Source organism: Bison bison, unplaced genomic scaffold (genome assembly GCF_000754665.1).
Source record: "Bison bison bison isolate TAMUID 2011002044 unplaced genomic scaffold, Bison_UMD1.0 scf7180017864390, whole genome shotgun sequence".
In the NCBI taxonomy this organism is placed as follows: domain Eukaryota; kingdom Metazoa; phylum Chordata; class Mammalia; order Artiodactyla; family Bovidae; genus Bison; species Bison bison.
Genome location: NW_011494962.1, coordinates 6,115,814 through 6,130,187, shown reverse-complemented (window position 1 = coordinate 6,130,187; position 14,374 = coordinate 6,115,814). Strand labels below are relative to the sequence as shown.

Below are 14,374 nucleotides of genomic sequence, written 5' to 3'. Positions count from 1 at the left end.
GAGTTCCTCTTCACTTTCTGCCATAAGAGTGGTGTCATCTGCATATCTGAGGTTATTGATATTTCTCCTGGCAATCTTGATTCCAGATTGTGTTTCTTCCAGTCCAGCGTTTCTCATGATGTACTCTGCATGTAAGTTAAATAAGCAGGGTGACAATATACAGCCTTGATGTACTCCTTTCCCTATTTGGAACCAGTCTGTTTTTCCAGTCTGGTCTTAACTTGCTTCCTGACCTGCATACAGGTTTCTCAAGAGCAGGTCAGGTGGTCTGGTATTCCCATCTCTTTCAGAATTTTCCACAGTTCCTACCTAATTTTGTCAAAAACCCTCATGAAGGAGGCTTCTCTGTAAAGGTTTGCAATTTTCCCTTCTTTCCCAGCCCCCACTAGAGTGTAGCAAAGAAGAATGTTAAATTTATATTAGAATGTGTTTTAATGGTCCTATTAAGTACTTTGTGTTACTTTTTCTTTGAATGTTGCTTTTACTGCAAAATCCTAAGGAAGAGCAGAACTTGCCACAAATAAGAAAGAAGCCTTTTTCACACCTTGCATTTCCTTTCTATTTGCCTCCTTCCACTGTCAATGAATTGATTGAAAATAGGTTATGAGCACAATTTATCTTATCCCTTATTTGGCTAAGATGTTTTGATCTCCCGAGGGTCAAAGGGTCAGTTTTTTCTGTTCAGATACAATTTGTTTAAAAGCATGATAATTAAATCTTCCTACACACAACAAGATCTAATGATATCAAAGCACCAATGCAGTCAATGCAATTGCAGACATGGCCTTGGGGATACAGATCATTCCTGGCCTGGCTAGAGGTTGGTGGAACTGATTCATCTGCCATAACAGCCCTTCAGCCTTTGGAAGACAAGAGCAGGATCAGCATTATTGACCGTCTTACATGGTAGGATGTTTGTATAACGATTTTTACATCGGTTCAGTGGAAGGTCTGCAGCAAAGTGTGGAATATCCAGTCCAATCAACTTCAATTCCTGTAAATGACAGAAAAGATTTAAGATTCCATCAGAGGGATTATTTGATAGAAGTCATTTTCAAAGAATAAGAAGAAAAATATTAAAAGTTAAGAGTGGAAAAGTGTAGCCAGTATGTTGTACAGTATAGAGTTTCCTTAAAAACTAAAAACAGAGTTACCAAATGATCCAGCAATCCCACTCCTGTGGAACTGGATTATTGTCCACACTGGATTATTGCTCATAGTGGATTATTTTTCACTTCTTGCCTCTAATAGAACTACCACAATGATCACACCCCTTTGTCTTATGATGTTGCAGGGGCTTCCCTGGTGGCTCAGATGGTAGAGAATCTGCCTGCAATGCAGGAGACCCAGGTTTCATTCCTGGGTCTGGAATACCCCCTGGAAGAGGAAATGGCAACCCACTCCAGTATTCTTGCCTGGAGAATCCCATGGACAGAGGAGTCTGGTGGGTTATAGTCCATGGGGTCACAGAGAGCAGACACAACTGAGTGACTAACACTTTCACTTTTCTTTCAGCTCCCTTTTGAAACATCTCCATTCTACTGCTGTCACCTTGCTTTGGGCCAACGAAGTTGGGTGGAACTCATGTCCAATCTGAAGCTTTAAATGTGTTTGCTCAGCTTGATTTGCTTGCCTGGGCTTCTGCCATATGGTGGAAAAGAATGTGCCCAGAGAAACTGCTAATCCCAGGATGAGAAGATGCATGGAACAGACCTGACCCTGACTCACAGCCTGAAGCAGAACCATCTCAGCTGTCCCCCAGCCCCACGAGGGAGAGAAATAAGTGTTGTAGGTCACCGAGATTTTGAGGTCATGTCTTACGTAGTTTTACTGCAGTAGTGGCTGACGAATGTAATACATAAATATCTTGGATAGCTAGGTGATCCCTGAGAGAAGGTAAAAATTGTGTGTTACACTCTCAGGGTGTGGAAGATTGGAAAACAGATATGTTTCAGAGTTTTCAGGAATACAAGGTAACTTGAAATTTATGCACTTTGCAAAAATATTTCCTATTCTATGAGAAATTGTAGGTATTTCTCCTATAAGCAATGAACTTTCAAGAAAGTATAATAAAGGAGAGAGTGAGGAACAAAAAGTATGCAACACTCTCCATGTTACAAGATATTGGATTGACAGTCACTAGAAGTCTGTCTGTTCTATGATCTGTTGGATCATAGAAAGAGCAAGAGAATTCCAGAAAAACATCTACTTCTGCTTCATTGACTATGCTAAAGCCTTTAACTAGGTGGATCACAACAAACTGTGGAAATTCTTAAAGAGATGGGAATACCAGACCACCTGACCTGTCTCCTGAGAAACCTGTATGCAGGTCAAGAAGAAACAGAACCAGATGTGGAACAACAGACTGGTTCCAAATTGAGAAAGGAGTACATCAAGGCTGTATATTGTCAACCTGTTTATTTAACTTACATGCAGAGTACATCATGAGAAATGATGGGCTGGATGAAGCACAGGCTGGAATCAAGATTGCCAGGAGAAATGTCAATAACCTCAGATATGCAGATAACACCACCCTTATGGCAGAAAGTGAAGAGGGACTAAAAATCCTCCTGATGGAAGTGAAAGAGGAGAGTGAAAAAGCTGGCTTAAAACTCAACATTCAGAAAACGAAGATCATGGCATCCAGTCCTATCACTTCATGGCAAATAGATGGGGAAACAGTGGAAACAGTGACAGACTTTATTTTCTTGGGCTCCAAAATCACTGCAGATGTAACTGCAGCCATGAGATTAAAAAGCATTTGATCCTTGGAAGAAAAGCTATGATATACTTAGACAGTGTATTAAAATGCAGAGGCATTTCTTTGCCAAAAAAGGTCCATATAGTCAAAGCTATGGTTTTCCCAGTAGTCAAGTATGGATGTGACAGATGGACCATAAAGAAGTCTGAGCTCCAAGGAACTGATGCTTTTGAACTGTGGTGTTGGAAAAGACTTTTGAGAGTACCTTGGACAGCAAGGAGATCCAACTAGTCCATCCTAAAGGAAATCAATCCTGAGTATTCATTGGAAAGACTGATGCTGAAGCTGAAGCTCCAATACTTTGGCCACCTAATGTGAAGAGCCAACTCACTAGAAAAGATCCTGATGCTGGGAAAGATTGAAGGCAGGAGGAGAAGGAGATGACAGAGGATGAGATGGTTGGATGGCATCATCAACTCAATGGACATGAGTTTGAACAAGCTCCAGGAGATAGTGAAGGTCAGGGAAGCCTGGAGTGCTGCAGTCCATGGGGTCACAAAGAGTCAGACGCAACCGAGCAACTGAATAACAACAAAGAAATCTGGTAATGAAACTGCAAAATAAGGATGGAGCAGTAGTGGGTGGGCGAACCCTTCCATGAAAATAGGAACATTCAAATATTTGCTTGTGTGTATCAGGACTATTATAAATTCTGTTATCAGAAACTGCATTGTTATAGCAATTTTTATATATACAGACAACCAACATACCTCAGAAAGTCTACATTACTGGAAAAGGGGATTTCTGAGCTGTTATGTTATGTGTGTGGAAGGAAACAAGGGGTTGGAGTCAGACTACCTGAATTTCCCCAGAGGCATCATTTATGCTGTGGTCTACAAGAATGGTGCTCCCTGGAGTTGTGCAGTGCATAACCAATGCAGCAGATCCTGTACAAATTTGAAGGCAATATTATGTAACCATATGTCTAGGTAACCGACCACAAATGGGGTTACATAGATAGTATGCATTTTTCTAAACGACTATTAAGTGAAGAAGTATAGACACCGGTGCTGGAAATTTTATTTACTTACATGGGATGCTGGGGCTTCCCCAGTGGCTCAGCAGTAAAGAATCTCCTTACAATGCAGGAGACGAAGGAGACACAAGTTTAATCCCTGGACCGGGAAGACTCCCTGGAAGCGGCCATGACAACTCACTCTAGTGTTCTCACCTGGAGGGTCACATGGACAGAGGGGCCTGGCGGGCAATAGTCCATCGGGTCACAAAGAATGGACACAACTGAAACGACTGAGCCTGCACAGGATGCTACTCTTCATGATTCCTCCCAATTATTACTTCAAAGAATCAGAAGCTGGAGGAATACTTTTCAGGGGAAGGAATTTTGGAGCGCTTTTGAAAGACTTTTGAGAGGAGCTGGAGACATTTGATCATGTTTTGAGAAATTGAACAGGGAAACTGTGTGTGTGTGTACGTGTGTGTGTGTATGTATGTGCCTTTAGTGTCTTGATTCAAGTGCTCATGCAAAGCAAATATTGTAGACACCCAGTTCTTGGGATTCCTGCTGCATCCACAAAGAAGTTTGTTGGTAGCTTAGGGTGTGTGTTAAATGAAATTGACGGCATGGATAAATTGACTTGATTATCCAGATTTCTCTCTTCCTTTGATTTTTTTTTTTTTAAATCATTTTTGGCTATTCAAGCTCACAAAATGTCAAGCTCTTGGCCCAAGTCGAAGTCAATCTCAAGACCAACAGTGCTGACTTTGATCTGCAATTTACACATTTGGATGTTTTTCCTATCTCAGTCAAAATCCGTGTTTGCCGAATGCCATCAAACAGAAGTTTGTCATTTTTCCTTTATAACTGTTTTTTTTTTTCATTTTAAAAATGATTGTCAAAGACTGATAATATTGTTCTTGTAAGAACCAAAACTTATTTTTAGCAAACTTCAACCTAATCAGTGTTATTTTTAAGTTACCTCCTTTTGGCAGCTCTAAGCTTAAATGATGTTTCCTTTGCTTAAAGTATTTTGGAAACATAACTCCTTTGGGGAGTGTCTTTATAGATAAAACTGTCTAAATTTTCATCTATTTCATTTAAATAAAGTTATATAAATAAATTTATTTATTTATGTAAATACCTGGTTTATTTTGGTGGAGCACTTATAAAGGGTGTGCATGTATACCCAGTTATGTCTAACTCTTTGTGACTCCATGGAGCCCGCCAGGGTCCTCTATCCATGGGATTTTCCAGGCAAGAATGCTGGAGTGGATTCCATTTCCTCTGCCAGGGGATCTTGCCAACCTAGAGATCGAACCTGTGTCTCCTGCATTGGCGGACTGATTCTTTACCACTGAGCCACCTGGGAAGCCTTTATAAACTGTAGGGTCTTGAAAAAGTAGGTTAACTAGTTCTCTCATTGTTTAATTCTCTGTAACCTGTTGTTAGTTTAATTATGTGTAAGATAAGGTTAATAATTTTTCCATACCTTTCTGATATATGGTGACTATCATACGGAATGATTAAGCTTAGTTAATATCAACGCAACACTTACTGATCATTACTGAAATGCTTCTGCTACGATTCTTTGTTTTGCTTTGTCTGGCTCCATTATTTCTCCCTCCTTTGCCATTTGTGCTAACTGTACAACTCTCTCCGCTAAGCCCTCACTTTGCAGACAGACTGATCAACCACAGGAAAAGGCCTCCGGTATGAAAAGAAACTGTGGAAACAGATTGAGAGCGAGCACTGGAGCACATATGGGAGCTGACTAGCTGATAGAACTTTAATTGTGTGTTGCCTTCCTGCTATAAATGCCTAAAGTTGATAAGAGACGTTTAATTGGCTGAACACTGTAAATGTAAATTGCCAAAGTTAAATTGCAGCAAAGCAGGGAAGGCAAGGGTACACAAAATGCCTTGCAATCTTTTGTAATTTAGCCTGTCACTAGGTAGGAAATTAAATACTAAGTTTCTAGCCCAGTAGCTTCGCAGTTATTTTCTTTCCAGCCAGATGGAAACTCCAGTGGCTTAAATCTTCATGAACGCAAAGTATGAGGTGATAGCCTGAAACCCACATACATCGTTTTTGAATTTTCTTTTGCCAGTTTTGTTTCTAATATAATTTATCATTGTGGGTTTTTTCCTAGGTTACTCAGTCATCTATCGTGGGCTAAATCTGATCCCTCCAAAGATATGTCCATATTGGAACCTTGTTAAGAGAGAGTCTTTGCAGTTGTAATTAAGAATCACAAGATAAGATCATTCTGTATTATCTGGATGGGTTCTGAAGCTAATGGTAAGTGTCCTTATAAAAGTCCCCAGGAGGGACTTTCTTGGTGGTCCAGTGGTTAAGACTCCAGGCTTCTAATGCAGGGGATGTGGGTTCAATCCCTGGATGAAGAAGTAAAGTCCCACATGCCATGTGGCATGATCAAGAAAAAAAAAGATGGAGGCAATGTCCAACATTAAATAAGAGTAAAATAAAACAAAATAAAATAAAACAGAATAAAAGAGAGAAGAAGAGAGCCATATGAGGATGAAGGCATTGATTAGAGCTATATATAGCTACAAGCTAAAGATGCCTGGGTCCACCAGAAGCTGGAAGAGACAAAGAGAGATACTCCCCTTGAGCCTTTGGAGGGAGCATGGCCTTGCTAGCACTTTAATTTTAGACATCTGGCCTCTAGAACTGTGAGAAAGTACATTTCTATTGTTTTAAGTAATCATGATTATGGTAATTTGTTGTGGCAGCCCCATAGAAAACTAAGAGAGTGACTGAAGCCAGTGGCAGTCTGTGTTGTGCTGGCTGTGTTTGAAGCATACAGTCTTGAAAATCAGAGCACAAACACACGCACTGTGTTTGTCAGGTTGGGTTGCCGTAAGAAAATACCACAGGCTGAGCAGCTGGAACAGAAATGCACTTGTCATAGCTGTGGAAGCTAAGATGTCCAAGAATACGGCACTGGCAAGGTAGGTTTCAGGGCTTCCCTGGTGGCTCAAGTGATAAAGAATCTATCTGCAATGTGGAGTCCTGGGTTTGATCCCTGGGTCAGGAAGATCCCCTGGAGAAGGGAATGGCTACCCACTCCAGTATTCTTACCTGGAGAATCCCATAGACAGAGGAACCTCATGGGTTATAGTCCATGAGGTTGCAAAGAGTCAGACACTACTGAGCAACTAACACACACACACACATATAGGTGCGTATGTGTGTGTGTGTGTGTATAATGTACACTAAGTCTAACTGTAAGTGACTAACATTTTCACTTTCACTTCAAAGTAGGTTTCATTGTGAGGCTTCCCTTTGTTTGTAAGTGGCCACCATCATGGCTGTGTGCTTCCATGATCTCTTGTTCATGTGTACATGGTGGGCATTGGGAGGAAGAGGCATCCTTCCTCGGAGGCATCATTTATGCTGTGGTCTACAAGAATGGTGCTCCCTGGAGTTGTGCAGTGCATAACCAATGCAGCAGATCCCGTACAAATCTGCCTTCAATTAAGGAGACCAAGGTTCTCAATCTTTGAGTCAGGAAGATCCTCTGGAGAAGGGAATAGCTACCCACTCTAGTATGCTTGCCTGGAGAATCCCAAGGACAGAGGAACCTCGTGGGTTACAGTCCATGGGGTCACAAAGAGTCAGACACGACTGATGCAAGCATGCACAGCAACAGTTTAGATTTTAAACTGAGTGATAGTCACTCAGTCATGTCCAACTCCCTGCGACCCCATGGACTGTAGCCTGCCAGGCTCCTCTGTCCATGGGATTCTCCAGGCAAGAATATTGGAGTGGGTTGCCATTTTTTAAACTGAACATAATTCAACATAACAATTTTGGGAATAATGCTCTCTCTCTCTGGTTTAGCCACATGGTTCCAGTAAGAATTCCTGTTTTTCTGTGATTCTGCCCTCCCTGGCTGCAGACAGTGTGAGCTGTTTTATAGATACTGAAACCCCCATCAGGTGGAAGAAGTTAACTATATGATGACTAGACTGTAGCCATGACACAAGCTGCCACAATTTTGAGAATTGGCCTCAAAGAAACAGAAACGAATAGACCCTGGAATTGAAGATTAACTGTACCTTAAGCAAACCAAGATGATGCTAGTCAGACCACTAATGACCAGTTTCAAGATGACTGTCAGAACTGACTCCTATTTCTGCATGTAGCTCCGTCCTTCTGTCTATAAAAGCTCTTGCCCACTGGTCGTCAGTGGGGAGAGTTGGCCTTTGGACAGGCATCCAAAATAAAGCAAACTTGCCTTTCCAACCATCTGGCCTCTAATGGTTTTTGAGCAATTCCACTTTCAGCAACACTCTGAGGCTGTCGGTGGTTCCATAATCCACTATGAGAAAGGGGTTGGACTGGGCCAGAGAAAGTGAGGCCAAGACAGAGAGAGAAGTAGAAATGAGAAATTTCTATTTCTCTAAAGGGGTTCTCTGGCCCCTGATTTTAGCCATTTCTGAGTCTCAGCTGCTTCCCTGCTCCCCTCCCGGTGTAGTTACTCAATCCTCCCTTTGATTATATGAGATATCTTAGTTTTCATTTGAACAAGTTCCCTTTATGTTTGGTCTAAACCAGTTTGAATAGTGTTTCTGTCATTCACAGAATTTTTTCTGTCTGAAAAAAAAACCCATATTTTTTTACTGGAAAATGATTCTCTGAATTTTTTTTAAAACTAGTGATGCAATTCAGAAGCACAGTAGTAGCTACACTGGGGTTTGATGGCGTGAACTGAGAGTACTTCAGCAAAGTACTGAAGTTTGCCTGCCAGCAAAGGCAATGACCCTGGTTGTGCCACTGAGATCAAGTCAGCTAGTAGGAATTAGATGACTGCAGCTTCAACGAAGTTGAAAGTGTACCTATGCTATATTGTATTGACCAAAAAGTTCATTTGGATTTGTCCGAAAGATGATATGGAAAAATCCAAACAAACTTTTTGGCTAACCCAATCATTTTCATCACCATGATGAGAATTATTTAGATATTTATTTTCTTTTGAGTTTAGCCTTATGTTTTCTTATAAAAAGCCTCCTTCTTTCGTTGGTATACTTTTCTGAAATACCATCTTCCCATTTTGTTATTGTTTAGCTGCTAAGTCATGTCTGACTCTTTTGTGGCCCCATGGACGGTAGCCTGCCAGGCTCCTCTGTCCATGGGATTTCCCAGGCAACAATACTGGGAGTGGGTTGCCATTCCCTTCTCCAGGGGATCTTCTTAACCCAGGAACTGAACCTGAGTCTCCCCCATTGGCAAGTGGATTCTTTACCACTAAGTCATCACGGAAGCCCCCAACCCTCCCATAGATCTCCATTTCAAATTGGGTTTCTGTTTTTGAGCATCTGGTGTAGCATTTATAATTTCATATGCCAGCTGCATACAATGGATAACTCAGTCAGGCTTTATGTGACATTTCTCAAGACACAGGTGATAGTTGAGGGCTTTGTATTTGATAATGTATGAGACTCTTCTCATCCTTAAATCCCCTGTTGGGATGAATATCCACACCAGGACTCCTGCTGCTTCTTGCAGAACAAAGCTATTCTTGGCTGGTGCGGGAAAAGAAGAAATGAACATGGATAATGAGGAGAAGGCAGCTTTATTCAACAGCCTAGTGTCTCACAGGAAAAAAAAGCCTAAAAAGCTTTAAAAAAATGACACAATTTAGAAATCACTTTATCTTTCCTGTCTTTTTGGTCTTCGTGAATCACGAGTCACCTGAGCCTTGCTGTAGAAGGCTCCAGACTGTATGCTGAGCTGTGAAATATGTGAGAAGAAAACCTGGGGACCAGCTGTATCCCTCACACTACAGAGATCCTAGACTCATTTCCATCTACTCTGACACACATTCTTGGATTCAAAGAAAAAAGTGTGCTCCAGAAAAAGGAGATGTCGCTAATTTTGTACTTCTTCTACACAAAGCATGTGTAACTCTCTCCAATTTCTCCAAGAAAAGCAAACAAAACCTCGCATATCCAATAGACTGCCAAACTCCTGAGGTTATAAGAAACACCAGGCTCCTCTATGCTCAGGAGACAAGGGGCTCCAGTCCAATTCATCCACCATCCACACTTACCGTGGCCTAAATGACATGAGAAACGCAGTAAAAATCCCCGGAAAGAGAAATTGTTCTGACTCTCAATCCTCAGTTTGCTTCCCCTCACTTTCCATCCCCTGGTTTTCAGTGTTACCGTGGAAAATGTCTCCTGTTGCCATGTTTGTTCACCCCAGTGCCTACATCTATTCTCTCCTTTCCTTCATTTGTGCCACCCAAACACTGACCTACTAAGGGATGACATCCTTCGCTCTGAACCAGCACCCTAGACAACCCTGAGCCCAGTGATCATTCTGCCTTTTATGAATCACACTCAGCATTGCCCAGTGAGCAGAGGATTGATGCAGATACAAGTCTGCCAGTTCCAATGCTCCCAGAGGGCAGGAAATACTTTATCTACTCACCTCAAACTGAAGAGAAAATTTATAGTCAGAGTCTTTGGCCATGTCCTTGATGTACGCATCAAAATCATCCAGTTGAACCGGGCTTTGTCAAACACAAAGAAAAGTACATTTAAAAAATCCTGCTGATAGGTGTCACACAATGTTTAACGCCTTACTTCTCAAACATGAACAATTTCCTTGCAGAAAACAGACGTTTTACTTCTCACAGGTTAGCACTCATATTTTTTTAGGGTTAAAATTACCAATCCCTATATAATTAAAAAAGAGAGCCCTATGTGCTTAACTTCCTTGAGATAGGAAAAATCTCTAGATTTTCCACTGACTTTTACTTTAGCAGCAACATATTTCACACACACATATTCATACACACACAGGTATATGTGTTGTTTCTAGAAAACTCCAATTTATAGGGAAAAACAAAGGATTAGCCTGAAGACCTGTTTGAATTATAGTTTTACTTTATTTACTTAACTCTCCTGAGATTTAACATGCTCATCTATGAAATATCGTAGGGACACTTACATCGCAAGGTTGACATTTGTATATCATAGACACTTGTAAATTTAAACGGTTTGACAAAGGCAGGGAATTTTGTCTCCCCAGAGAAAAGGCTGGAAGCACATCTCCAGGGAGTTCCCAGTGCCTCGCTCAGAGAGGGCTGTGTTCAGAGCCTTGCACATCTCCAGAAGTCTCAAAACTGTTCGTAAATAAAATAAGGTAGCACATCCGACTTTACATTTCTGCATATACCACAGAAGTTCCCGCCTTGTTTTTGTTTTGTGGAATAAGAATTCAGTTCTATTTTCTGTAGTTGTCTCTAGCTGCTTATCTCTTCTAGGGCTTACCTGTCCCAATCTGTTCTTGGAGCTTCTGCAGGACACAGCACTCTGTCACCTAACCCAAGCCTTTCCACCTTACCAGGGTCCACAGAGTTAGCCTTTCTCTCAGTCTTGCTGCAACTTACTCAGCTTATGTCATCCACCTGTAGTCTTATTTCTTATTAGCAAATCCATAGCATATAATAGATATTTGTTCAAAGTTGTTAATTAGCTCCTCTGATTTATTTATGTTAAGATTTTAGTAGATTTTAAGGGTATTATGCCTCCTAGATAATACAAATTGTAATGGTTTTATTTAATAATAATAACACTGACTGGTACCCTTAAGTGTGTGTGTGTGTGTGTGTGTGTGTGTGTGTGTATGTGAAAATCGCACCAGGGAAGCTCTGTATCCTTAAAACATACTATAAACTGTAAATATGCTTATGCGTTATCTTGCTTGGTTGATGGTTGAGGTTAGACATGGAGAACGTTAGCCTCATGCTTGGGCTTTCCTGGTGGCTCAGATGGTAAAGACTCTGTCTGTAGTGCATGAGATGTGGGTTTGATCCCTCAGTCGGGAAGATCCCCTGGGGGAGGAATGGCTACCCACTCTGGTATTCTTGCCTGGAGAATCCCATGGACAGAGGAGCTTGGTTGGCTATAGTCCATGGGGTCACAAAGAGTAGGACACGACTGAGTAACCAGCACACACTTTCACTTCACTTTTCAGAAGGTGCTCCAGAGAGAGCCAAGGCTGAGACAGTTAAGTGAGGAGTTCAAGATCTCAGGGCTACTAAGCCAGAGAAAGTGAAAGTGAAAGTGAAGTCGCTCAGTGACCCCATGGACTGTAGCCTACCAAGCTCCTCCGACCATGGGATTTTCCAGACAAGAGTACTGGACTGGGTTGCCGTTTCCTTCTCCAGGAGATCTTCCCAACCCACGGATTGAACCCAGGACTCCCACATTGTAGGCAGATGCTTTACCATTTGAGCCACCAGGGAAGTAAGCCAGAGAATGCTAAGGATAACCAAGGAGAAGGACTCCTGGTTAAAAGCTTTCTCATTCAAACTTGCCATCCTTCTAAAAGAACAGCTAACTTGGGCGGGGGGCAGGGAGGGTCCCCTCCCTACTGTCTTTGAGCAATACAGTGACCTTAAAATTGGGCTTAATGATTCTAGTTCTCATCCCCTTAGGAGGAAAATGGGATTAGAAAAAGCAAAAGCAAGAAGGGGAGGAAAAAGAAAGTCAGAGGAAGGACCAGAAAGTAGAAGGAGGGACATCAAGGAGAGGAGGAGAAGAGAGAGAAAGCTGGTAAGGAGCAGAAATCAATCGGAGGCGGAGGGTGGGGGGAGGATTTAGACCAAAGTGGGAAAGAGGAGGTGAGAAAGGAGAGGAATGAAGGTAAGTGGAGAGAGGGAAGGTGGTAATGGTGGGGCATTTGGACTGAAAGAGAAAAGATAAAGAGAAAGTAAATGGAAAGATGGGAAGAGTACCTAAAAAATGACCTGTAAAGAAGGAGAGAGGACTAGAGGGAAAATGAGAAGAGGGAAGGAGGACGTTAGCTTGACATGGGGTTTTGGCTTATGGGCAGGTTCCACCACATCTACACACCACTCCAAACTTGGGTCCACCTCCTTCTTCTCCTCTGCCTCCATCTTAGGTCCCCTCTTGGTCCTGAGACTCCAACCTCTAACTGCTCTAATCTATGCCTCTGGACCTCACTTAACAACTCAACTAAAAATTTTGGGCAACAAAGTGTTTCTGTCAAATCATTCCTTCCACCTGACAGCTCCTCTCCCCTGCTTCAGCTGGTCTTGTATCTCCTACCTCACTTGATAGATGCCAAGGGAATGAGTATTAATTTGAAATAGATTCAGGAAAAAAAATATTCTGTCATCTACATGTGCCAAAGCATTATATGTCACTCAAAGCCAAATAGAAATATTTTGGATTAACGTTTCTTTTGTGTTATGTACTCCATTAGCACAGATACCATAGAACTGATGGAAATTGGCTTAATTGGCTCCTTAATGAATTCACCAATATTCTGTCCCAGGCAAGTATCAAGAATGAAGTCTATTTATAGAAACGATCGACTCTTTATGTGTAGAGTTTTCAACTAAAGGCCTAGAGGTGATACTCTAATTAGGCTTTTGAAATCAACTGATAGTTCATTTTCACCCCTCAGAATTATAATTCTTATGACTTAACCATTCAGTAGATAAGTGAAACCACAGGCAAGCTAAAGCAATTATCCTTTTTGATTTATTATAAAGATTTCCTGAGACAGCATTTATCAAAGTATTTGTTATAACATCAAATAGAATAAAAGCCTTTTTCCTGCAATAAGCGTGAAATTTGAAGCTACAAAATGGCAAAGGTTTTTGTACTACTTTGATGCAGCTAAACATTATATATTTTTTATAGATGTAGAAGAGTAGACATCCTTCTGTAAGACTTCTATAATTCCTAACAACCCATTCTTCCTCAGATTTCACGCAGTGAGAGTTTTCCTTATTCTTGAAAAGTGTTCTGTTGGTACACTTTCTTGGTGGTCACTGACATCCATATGTGTAAACACACCAGCACATAACAGCAACACATAATATGCATTTGCCTCTTTCTTAAGCTTCCTTCTATTAAAGACACACAATCTTTTCAATTTGGAAAGTGAAGATCATTATGAAGAATATTTTTAAATGAAATAGTAAGAAAAACTTACTTAGTCAGTTTCCTCTTCTTTAAGCCATTTTTACTCCTGAGAATTAAAAAAAAGAAGCAAATTTATCTGGGCTAAAGAATTGATTAACATATGATTAAGCTTAGGGAGCTTTAAATAATTATTGTATATCAGGCATGTCTATTATATTAAATTTTTATTGAACATGCCTAATTTGTTTAATTACTTTCCCTTAAATGAAAAGATAATGATAAAAATTTCAGATTCATTAAAAAAAATTCCTTTAGATTTCAGAAACAACCTATACTTTATATTTCAGATTTGCAAAAAAGCTGAGTTCTAGAAATATAATTTCTTGCTCCTAGGTATTAAGTTGCTGAAGTGTTTTGTAAATACGTAGAAATATCTACTGGGTGAACACTCCAGGTTCTACGAGCAAGAAGGAAAAAAATTGGGAAATAAAGGTGACAGCTGATGGACAGAGAATGGACATACTGGTTTTTTAATTAAAGACTAAAATTAACATTTTTCAGGTATTTTCAACAAGAATGTGCATTTGTGCTATCAGCGTTGCCATGTGTCATAAATTCTCCTATAGCATTGTTCTTATTCAGTTTTGAACAAAGTTTTAAACTATCTGAAGAATTGCACCTATTACCTGCTTGTTTCTGATTCATTAGTAGTCTGCTAACTCA

At 40.7% G+C, this 14,374-nt stretch overlaps 1 protein-coding gene across 4 annotated transcripts in view; it reads right to left on the bottom strand.

The window, feature by feature from the left end:
- The window catches only part of PTPRO (protein tyrosine phosphatase, receptor type, O), a 257,373-nt gene that overhangs the window by 23,737 nt on the left and 219,262 nt on the right, over positions 1-14,374 (bottom strand). For all 4 annotated transcript variants that reach the window (XM_010858738.1, XM_010858735.1, XM_010858736.1 and 1 more), the window contains 3 exons: positions 13,722-13,757; positions 10,179-10,260; positions 904-994 (listed from right to left, as the gene is read on the bottom strand). In XM_010858738.1, the coding sequence (XP_010857040.1) occupies positions 904-994; positions 10,179-10,260; positions 13,722-13,757 (209 nt within the window). The remainder of the gene's footprint in view (positions 1-903; positions 995-10,178; positions 10,261-13,721; positions 13,758-14,374) is intronic.